The sequence below is a fragment of the Capra hircus genome, chromosome 29, assembly GCF_001704415.2.
Source record: "Capra hircus breed San Clemente chromosome 29, ASM170441v1, whole genome shotgun sequence".
NCBI lineage: Eukaryota > Metazoa > Chordata > Mammalia > Artiodactyla > Bovidae > Capra > Capra hircus.
The window spans coordinates 45,081,013-45,091,461 of record NC_030836.1 but is presented as its reverse complement, the minus strand read 5'-3'; the positions used below and the strand labels follow the sequence as shown (position 1 = coordinate 45,091,461).

Sequence of the window (10,449 nt, the reverse complement as noted above, 5' to 3'; positions counted from 1 at the left end):
CGGCCGTCCTTCCCCACCTCCGCCCCCCGACACTGCCCAATAGCACGATCCATTGTGAATGGATCCATTATGATCCACTGTGACTCCCGGGCTTCCGATTTCACCAAGGCAGTGGTTGCGTCCAGAGCCTTCTGACGCGTGAGCGCCGACCCCCACCCACACCACCGTCCAAGGTGTTGATTGGCTAGCCGGGCCAGGGGGCGGGCTGACCTCCGCTCCGCCGCGCCGACAACAGCGGGCCCCGCCCCCTATCGGGGCGACTGGGAGCCGAGCCCGGGGCAGCCATTTGTACGCGGCCGCGGGATTGGTCGCCTGGCTCCCGCGAGGGTGAGGAGGGGGTGGGCAGCGCGCACTCGCGCGTGCGTCAGGTGGCGCGCGAGAAAGGCCCGGTCGCGCCGAGGTTTGAGCGGCCGTCGCCATTTTGTAGGGTTCTCTCTGACGCGGGAGCCGCCGCCAGCGCTGCTGCCACCCGGAGGTGCGCAAGGTATCCGTGGGCGTGTGGGGAGCCCGAGAGCCGGGCCGGCCTGGCCTCTGGCGGACGGGGATGGCCCAGGGTTTGGGTTTCTTCTCTTGGGGCGGGAAGTCCGGGGAAGACAACGGGAGGAGGCGGGGCCGGGTCTCCGGAGGGGGCGGGGCAGGGGTCGAGTCGAGTCTTTGTTGGGGAAAAGGCACTGGAGTTGGGTCGCCAGGGCGGGGGTGGGGGTCCCAATTGGGGCAAAGGGGGCCTTTTTATTCGTAAAAGTATTTTGAACGGTGATGCTTCACGGAAGAGAGGTACACAGATTTCCCTCCAAAACCTTGTTACCAGGGACAGTTAGATATATGCCTCTTCCCCCTCGTTTGGATTCTTCTCTTACTTGCCCCCGAACAGGAGTATTTCAAGCTAATCCTGTTACTGAAAGGGCGCCTTATTTCACGAGGGACTATGCAGTGCATGCTGGCAACCGATCCGTTCGCGTGTTACACACAGCTTACACTACTCCTTAAGAGCTAACCTTTCTCCCGCTACTGAAAAAAGAAGGAGCGTCTGTGAGAGCATCTTGAAGGTGCCAAGAACTTGGGAGGATTAATCCGAAATGCAGTGCATTGAAACTTTCGCCTCTAACTTCTGAAAATCTCCTTTCTTCTCTTTCAGGCTCTTGTCAGAATGGTGAAGCTGTTCATCGGAAACCTGCCCCGGGAGGCCACAGAGCAGGAGATCCGCTCGCTCTTCGAGCAGTATGGGAAGGTGCTGGAATGTGACATCATTAAGAACTACGGCTTTGTGCACATAGAGGACAAGACGGCGGCCGAGGATGCCATCCGCAACCTGCACCACTACAAGCTGCACGGGGTGAACATCAACGTGGAAGCCAGCAAGAATAAGAGCAAAGCTTCAACCAAGTTGCATGTAGGCAACATCAGTCCTACCTGTACCAACCAAGAGCTCCGGGCCAAGTTTGAGGAGTACGGTCCAGTCATCGAATGTGACATCGTGAAAGATTATGCCTTTGTACACATGGAGCGGGCTGAGGATGCAGTGGAGGCCATCAGGGGCCTTGACAACACAGAGTTTCAAGGTGAACTGCTCTGGGGCTTGGGTGGCAAAACCGAGTGGGGTCTAGGTGTAGACAAGAACAGAGGACCATGGGGCTGGCAGGGTGATGTCTTCCGTTCCACTTGAGCTGGAGATAATAGAACGAGTGTATGTTTACCATGCTTAAACACAACTCTTGGAGAAGCACACACTTCTCCTTTTCAGATTTGCCAAGATGTTTCTCAACAACTTTGTAGAATCACAAACGGTAGGTCACTTTTTCCTGCAAGTGTCATTCATTTGGGTGCTGTAGGAAGTTTAATCTGCAAATGGGAGAAGAGGATAAAGGTCTGTGGCTTACTTGCTGCTTTTGTTATGATGAGGAAGCCTTATATATTTGAGAGTTTAAATGCATAGGGTTTATACTCCTTACTGCCCTGGGCAATGGGCCGTGGTGGGAAAGAACACAGACATCTTTAAGAATCTCTGTATTGTAAATCTGGGTGGTGAATCTGATTTTGGGGGATTATCTTTTGAGTATGTGATGAACTATATAAGCAGAGCCAAAAACTGCTATGTATTCTGCTCCACATACTATTATTTAATCTTAAAGGGAAAAAAGGACATTTCTAAAAATGTTAGGTTGAATGGGAATTATGGTTCTGCTTCTGAGGAGATTCCGATTAGGGTGTCATATCAAATTATTTATATCATTAATAAAAGTACATACGTTGTCATTAGTACTACAGGAGGTTGAAGACCCTCTGGAACTGTGCTGATATGGTAGCCACTAGCCCCATGTGGCTATCAAATTGAAATTAAATAAATTTTAAAGTTCACTTTCTGAGTTGTGCTGCACACATTTCAAGTACTCAGAAGTCATACAGGCTAGTAGTGACTGTATCAGTGCAGATACAGAACATTTACATCATCACAGGAAGTTCTGTTGTACGGCGCTGTTCTACAAGCTTTTTGTTGATAGTGTTGTCTTAGACCACATGTTTACATCCACTTTTCAGGTTTATAAATTAAGATCATTTTTTTCTCTGAGTACCATTAAAAGGGTTGTAAAGACGTACTTAAGGGTCCTCTACTAAACCTAGAAAACAGAACAGAAATGGAGAAGAGGAAAAGTTGACCAGAAAAGGGTAAGAAAGTCTGCAGATAGTAGAGATTGCAAATAATGCATCAGATATTTCCAGCTTCAGCCAGTGGTGTCCTGGCTTTTAGCTGCTCATTAAAGCACGGGGCAAAAACTGTAGAGACTTGCTACCATTTATTTGTCATATGAGCTTGGACAAGTGTTTTAACCTCTTTGTGCTTCATTTTCCCCACTTGTAAAGTAGAGTTATAATGGTCCCTGCCGTACCTCCCTCACAGGATGGTAGTGAGGCTAGAATGAGGTGATAGATGTGAAAGTGCTTTGGCAGTAAAAGCACTGTGTGATAAAAGGTGAGTGGTGTTTGCAACAACAGATGTTTCTGTGATGGTTAGAAACTTCTTTAAAATGTAATACCTTTCCTCATTTATATTTGGTTTTCTTTTATTATTTTGGAAAGCTGTTGCGCTTCAGATACCTTTAAAAATACCCTGAATTATTTTCATTGGATGAAGGAGGGCATCATGAATGGACAGTGTTGGAGGAAATGGGAGTTCTCTCTTGATAGGTAACAAGCAAAATGTGAAAGAATGCAGTTAAAGTCTGGTACAAACTGCAGTGATGTTCTAGTATAATACTGCTTGTCTTTACCTTTTTAATATGCAATAGAGTAAAATAATAGGATCAGAAATAGGTATATGGACGTCAGTTAATTGAGAGGGGGGTTGGCTTGAAAGAAATGTGTTTTCATACAGTGGGTTTCATTCAGGATGTAATAACACAATGATCCGTGAGATTTTTTGAAATGTCATTATTGGGGGAAAAAAGGATCCTTTATTTGGTTTTCATGTTCTTAGCCTGGGCCCTCTGGAGAAAGCACTCAATTTTTCATTATGTTTTACGTACAGACATTTTTATAACCAGCTTTGTTTTTTTTCCAGATGACGAGAAAGTTTAGCATTGGATAAAAAGTTGCAGTCTTACAGAAAATACAATCTAGATACCAATTTGTCACATTTTTTTCATAAAGCCTTTTTACTCATCCCCTAATAAAGGGGACCTCAAAGTGCCACTTTGGTCATCTTTTGAACCTGTATATGTTAATGGCTGCTACTGAGGCTTCCTGACTGTATGACTTAAAAAGAAAGCAGCAAAATCTGAGTTTACCTGAGTCTCTGGGGATCTGTTTCCTCCCCATAAACAGCAGTGAACTGAACCGCTACTGACTTAGCAAGCAGTTTGCAGTGAAAGACCCTGAAGAAGCTATTCCCAAGTAATAACTCAGGCAGCTGAGCTGGGAATGTTATATGAGTTTATGTGTTTTGTTTTTCACCAGTATGTAAACAAACATTAAATTGGAGTACAGTTGTATATCAAGCTATATCCCTAATTTCTGGGTTCTATTATTTGGTAGGAGCTCAGCATTGAGGATTTCAGGTTGCCCACCTCTTTCTTTCAAAAGAAAACACTGTGGGCGGTGGAGGCTGTTTTTCTGGGAAATGTTGGCAACATACCTTAGTAATTTTCTTGGAGATTGCAGAAAATTTTAAAGCTTTTGGCCTCTCCAAGTGTAGTAGAGTAGTAGAATTTAATCTTCTTTCAGTTTTCTTTGCATTGGTTCCTTAAGGTAATAGAGAAGCACAGTATATTTCAGTTATCATAAGAATTTTAAGAAATTTACATTAAACGCCTGGTTACCACCTTTGGAAAGATTATGTGAAGAAAATCTATCCCTTCCGTTGTAGATCTTTTAGTTCTAGATTTTAAAAGTTGTTTACCTGAATCCTTTTTACAGCTACTACAGATGTTTATAAACTTCTGAGTTCCACTCTAAAAGCAGTGGTGGAGATTGTATGTAGTAATAGAAACATCAAGGGGAAAAAAAAATAACTGGATTTTGCTTTTCAAAAAAAAATGGACCCATAATCTGTAAAGGATTTAGTTACATATTTTCCTTGGAAATGTACTTCTAGGTCTCTGGATTGGCTGCTTTTTAGATTGGCTTGGTTACACTGACTTCAGAATTGAAACAGTCTGTTTCTATCACACACGTTTAATGTCACCATGCATGTTTGAAAGCCAAGTAGCTTGTAATCCCTCCAGTCCAAATTATAGGGAATTCTACATTTGGGATATAAATTGGGGCAAAAATCCGTGTGTTTCTGTTCTAAGCACAGTTAGCATTTGACCTGTAATAACTTCTAAGAATGGGAGTATCTGTATCTGTGAAAATAATGGGATGGCTACATGCTGCTTTCATATTAAATTGCTGTTTGGTATCTTGTTGACTGTATCAGTGTTTATGGTGGATGCTGCCTCCCTACTAGCAGCTGGAAGTAAAAACCTGAGCACCTTTGTTTCTGCTAAAGAAAGGGTTTTAAGTTTGAGGCAGCAGCTACTAGAAACTGGGGTGGTAGGAATGTTGGACATTGGGCAGAACTGAGTTTGACTAAAGTGATATTACTGCACTAACCCGCTCCCCTCTCAGGGTCAGTGCATGGCGCTGTTCTGGCTGCCGTCCTGAATCGGGCTGTTTCCAACAGGATGGTGGAGCACGAGGCCTCCTACCGCATAGCTGCATCCAGAACAAGGTCTGTTACAGAGAGAGCAACCTGCTGATCGCGGAGGGGGGATTTGTCCTGAGCAGCCCTTTAGAGTGATGCAAAGCCCCAGTTCTCTACTTCTGTGCTGGCTGCTTTTGGCTACGATCTGTAAAGCATTGACTTGATCTCCAAAGTCTTAGGCAGTTTGGCACCAAATGCTGCCAAGAATATGCCTTTTCTCAAACTGCTTTTAAAGACCTTGGATGCTTTCATTAGCAAGGGTCCATGGGCTTGGTTGTACACAAGCTCGGGGCAAAGATTGTTTCTTCTCTTACCTTCTCTTAGCTGTTCCTCGTGCTGGTCATTTCCTGCAAGTATGGATGTGGCTTGTTTGTACGGGTGCCCTGAAGCCTTTAGGCCAGTGCTGCATTTTTCTGACAAGTAGACAATTCCCTGTAAAGAATTGTTTACAGGTTTATGTAGTTTACTGCATAACAGGATGAAATGCCAATCATTCCATTATATGAAAACACACTGTTCCTAAGAAACCAGTACCGCTTCAAGAACCATTTCTTGCTGTTGAGAGACCTGGGTCAGGTGGTTTTCTTTCCGCAGCAGGTGTGGATTCACCTTTGCTTAAAAAGCAGTGTGGGGGTGGGATTGAAGTCTGAAAGGTCTTATAACTAACTATGAAGAGGTCCTGGAGTTGAAGCAGATGATGCACCAGGTATGGTTTGTGTACCCAACATAGCCTTCTGGTGACACTTGCAAAAATGGCTGGAAGAAACAAGATGGACAGCACATGCTGTGGTTTTTTAAGCTACAGTACCTGCTTAGGCCTTATGTGGCCCTGAGTAAATCAGTGAGAGGTTGGTAAGATGCTTTACTCTGCAGAGCATAACTGTGTGGTGTTGGATATTTGATTTGGAAAAATTGTCAGGTTTTGATATTAGTCTTAGTATTGAAAAGTGGAAACTCTCAATTTCTGTGTTGGGGAGAAGAAAGTCTTGGAGACGGAAGTAGGAGGGAATCCCAGTCTGCTGGTGTAAGTAGAAAGTATTGACTGGTTTCTGAGGACTCAGATTTTCTAAGTCTCATCTGTTAAAACTTCAGCTTCTATTTTGGAGGGGATTGTTGAAATAGGGTTGTAGGAGTGTGTGTTTGTATGTTTGTGTGTCTTGCCAACTAGTTGAGTTTGGGGAAGACAAGGAAGGTTAATGAGTTATAATAAATCTTCTTACATCTATTTCCTAAAGGCAAACGAATGCACGTGCAATTGTCCACCAGCCGGCTTCGCACTGCCCCTGGGATGGGAGACCAGAGTGGCTGCTATCGGTGTGGGAAAGAGGGGCACTGGTCCAAAGAGTGTCCAGTAGATCGTTCAGGCCGCGTGGCGGACTTTACCGAGCAGTATAATGAACAGTATGGAGCGGTGCGCACACCTTATACCATGGGCTACGGGGAATCCATGTATTACAACGACGCATATGGAGCACTTGACTACTATAAGCGTTACCGAGTCCGCTCTTATGAGGCAGTGGCAGCAGCAGCAGCAGCTTCCGCCTACAACTATGCAGAGCAGACCATGTCTCATCTGCCTCAAGTCCAGAACACAGCTGTGACCAGTCACCTCAACTCCACTTCCGTTGATCCCTACGACAGACACCTGTTGCCAAACTCAGGCGCTGCTGCCACCTCAGCTGCTATGGCTGCTGCCGCTGCCACCACTTCCTCCTATTACGGAAGGGACAGGAGCCCCCTGCGTCGTGGTGCAGCTGTACTCCCCACAGTTGGAGAGGGCTACGGTTATGGGCCAGAGAGTGAGCTGTCTCAGGCTTCAGCAGCTGCACGGAATTCTCTGTATGACATGGCCCGGTATGAACGGGAGCAGTATGTGGACCGAGCACGGTACTCAGCCTTTTAAAAACTGGAGGTGAGAGTGGGGTGGGTGTGGTTAAGAGATACCATTTAGTTCCCCAGAAGGGAGACCTTGCCACAGAGAGGAGGCTAAAGCCACCTGTTTGCTGTCAGGACAGTATCCAAAAGGTAGTCACTGCATTTTAGTCTTAAATATTTCTCTAGGCCAGAGCTTCATTTGGCCTGTTGAGGTCTTCATTTATAACTCCAACCAACTTGTCCATCCCAGGAAAACAACAACTCAGTTTATTAGGATATTGTTCTTTAATCAAATGTAAGCAGATCTGTTACAAGAAACATAGTTGAAGAGAACTAACACTTGAGTACTCTCTATACATATATCGTTTAATGATACAGCGAGGTTTTAAGACGCTTTCTCTTTCACGGAAAAAGGAGTCTAAGGCCCAGAGAGGTTAAGTACTTTGTCTGATGTCATCTGGTGATTGAGAGGTAAAGCCAGAATTCATAGTCAGGCCTACCTGAGTCCAAAACCACTTTCTCTTTCCACCACAAAAGTCACTGTGATGTACATTGAAGAGTACAGGTTCAGAAGTTAATAATGTCACCAATGAGGATTAAAACTAACTTCAGATTTCCAATTTGCTAATAAAACTGTTACTTAGCTCATGAGCCTTTATCAGAGAAAACTCTTGTAATAAATAAGCCAAATAAAATCCTCTGAGTTTTAGGCATTTAGTTCCCAGACACTTGCTGGAAAGCAATGTTTTGATGCCACTGTCTGCTCTGGATTCCATGGAGTCCCTTGCTTACTAGTAATCCAGAGCATCTTGTTCTCCATGGGCACTTAGCTGTATTTCTGCATGGCTTATGATGCTACTATCTAGAGCCTGACACTTCCCATTGCTTCCAGCAAATTGGGGGGATTTTTTTGTTAGAGAACATGTAAAGAGCTAGATTAAACAGGTAATTTTCTGAAGTGTATGAAATCCCATTGATGGTAACCCTGGCAGTTTAATTGTTCCTCTTTCAAGTAATATAAGCAAAGATGTTGGAATGTCAAGTATAATTGGAGAATCTAGAGATTGATAGCTAGTACCTTGAAATTCAGCATCAGCAGAACTGGAGGCCTAGTAGGAAAGTTAACCTGAGTTACCACCGAGTTTCCAGGGCGAGTTTCCAGGGTTCTTAACATACCTCTTTGATGTATGAGTAGAAGAAAACCAAGTGACAGGAATTTTCCCTTTTGCTTAGTGAGAAATATATGAACCTGTGATGTTATATCCTGTGTGACTATGACAAGACAGGGATCTGCTGTGACTGCTGTGTAGCAGTGAGTGTTCATATGCACGAAGTAGATCATCTTAACAACTAGTGTGGTCTGCCATTAATCTTTTAATGCTGCTGGTCTTCCATCAAGTTAGGATATGCCTCTTAAGTAAGGTGGTGTCTTCTAGATAACTGTACATTTCTCTCAACTATGTTCCAAAGTTAAACATTAAATAGTATATATTGTGGTCTTTAAAGTATTACTAAGGTATGTTTACGTGGTTTTTGACTGCTAGCAGTGGTTGTTCAACTAACCTCTTTTTAGTGATGACTGTTAAAGAAACTTACCTTCCAGGTATGAACCTCATATGGACTGAATAACCCTGAGTTGGTTGCAGTCCCAGGAGCCTGATGTTAATGAGGCTGCCAGGATGAAATACTCCAGAACTGTTGGGGATCCAAATTCGGGTCTCACCCTAGCAGAACTGATTCAAGAACGTCACAGCTTTTGAAGTCGATTGGCACAGATCAAGACCAAGATTTGGCCCTTTGTCTGTAATAAGTAGAGGAACTTGGTGTGAGTTAACTTTTTTTTTCCCCCAGCCATTGGTGTCTGGAGTTCCCATCACCAATGGAAGAATTAGAGAATTTAGGATTTCTTCTCTTGTTTTGGTAAGGGAGATTTGGTCAATTAAAGGAACTACTGTAATTGTGACTCTAAATCTGTGACAGTATGATAATGCAGGTGTGTTGGAGGATGAATGAACCACTCCTTGAAACCCTTTATGATTGTCATTTCTGAAAATGTGTTTATATGAAAGATTCAAATGAGGCATATTTAGAATAGTGTAATCGACCATATTTGAGACCTAGCATCTTCTGATTTTTTGAAACCAAAAATTAAATTACGGTTCTTGATACCTGTATGCCCTTTGTTTCAGTGACAGTAGCCTTGTATCACAGAAGTAGTTTTACCTAAAAGATGGGTAAAAAAATGAGAAAGATATATTTATCACCAATATAGCAGGCTTCCAGATTGCTTCTTGTTCTGTATATAACTAGATTCCTATATATAGCCATAGTAGAAAGGTGATTACATGAGATGTAACTTTGATCCAGTCTGACTTGGTTTTGTTTTGTTCTGTTCTTTTTCCCCCTGGAATACAGGACGGGACCAGGGCCCCTGTACTCGGAGCCAAGCTGCTCTCCAGGCATTGTGTAAGCCTCTTGTGTTGTGCTCTCTTTCAGGTAGGATAATTGCGGACTGAACCCTCGGGCTGCGGTCATATATGAGAACTTGCTCCGCGCGGTCCCCTTTGCCGGGATGTTTCCATTGCTTCATGTTTCAGTAAACAAAGGAGTTTGTGACCAACTATGTTTTCTTTCTTAATTTAATTCTTCTACGTTCACTTTTCTCTCCTCCTGGTACTAGTCTCTGTAGCCTTTCTGTTCCTCACGTTCCCAGCCTCTGAGCAGCCCTAGGTAAGGATTATGTTGGTGTCCCCTTTCTCCTGTACAGTGGAATCCCTCTTATCTTGCTTTCCTTAGGAGTTGACCCCTTCTCCCTGCCTACCTGCAACATCTCCTTTCCCTTTAAAATGACCACGTAGAGGCAAGCAACCTTTTACTCTTCTCTGTTAGCTCTGGACTCTTAACACTGAAGCTAATCTTCTGAAATTGCTAAGACCATTGGGGTTTTGGTGGTTGTTTTGTTTGTTTTGTTTTGTTTCATGTCTGACCTGTGATCGTGGTACAGCAGTAGCTGAAATTTAGCCTTGTTTTACTCCACTTCTCCCACTTTTTTTTTTTATATATATATTTTGACAAATAAACATTTCTAACACTTAAGTTTTTTTTTTTTTGTATTTGTATGACTTAATTTACCACGAATGTCTTCTGGTTCTTTCTTAGTTGTGCTCAAACTACAAACTTCAGTGGAAGAACAGATACCTGAAATTTACATGAAAGGATTTAGTGAGATAAGTACTACAGCCTCAGCACTGAGTGGAGATAAATTAGCCAGCATCTTAAGACATTAATAAGTCTGCTACACCTAGTGGTCAGGCTCCTTCTCTGTAAAAAACCATAGCTGCTTTTTCCTGTTTATACATCAGCAAACCCAGGTTAGTAGTGATAAAAGTCAGCCC

General features: G+C 43.6%; 1 protein-coding gene across 9 annotated transcripts; it reads left to right on the top strand.

Annotated features, from left to right (window-relative positions):
- On the top strand, positions 301 to 10,150 carry LOC102180196 (RNA-binding protein 4B). Of its 9 annotated transcripts, none has more exons than XR_001917484.1 (5): positions 350 to 484; positions 1,136 to 1,559; positions 6,415 to 7,091; positions 8,658 to 8,879; positions 9,551 to 10,150. XR_001917484.1 is itself a non-coding variant. In XM_018043081.1 (4 exons), the coding sequence occupies exons 2-3, from the start codon at positions 1,148 to 1,150 to the stop codon at positions 7,080 to 7,082; spliced, it is 1,080 nt and encodes a 359-aa protein (XP_017898570.1). In that variant the 5' UTR covers positions 301 to 475; positions 1,136 to 1,147; the 3' UTR covers positions 7,083 to 7,091; positions 9,551 to 10,150. The 9 variants fall into 9 exon arrangements, 6 of the variants coding, with proteins under 6 accessions (XP_017898570.1, XP_017898568.1, XP_017898572.1 ...); XR_001917482.1 differs by having other exon boundaries at positions 9,470 to 10,150; XR_001917485.1 differs by lacking the exon at positions 8,658 to 8,879 and adding an exon at positions 5,104 to 5,206 and having other exon boundaries at positions 354 to 484.

What these genes read in the sequence shown, in the direction of transcription:
- LOC102180196 (XM_018043081.1), top strand. Translation starts at nt 1,148, where the DNA reads ATGGTGAAGCTGTTCATCGGAAACCTGCCCCGGGAGGCCACAGAGCAG. An exon ending in TGACAACACAGAGTTTCAAG is followed by an intron (nt 1,560 to 6,414) that starts GTGAACTGCTCT and finishes TATTTCCTAAAG; the next exon opens with GCAAACGAATGCACGTGCAA.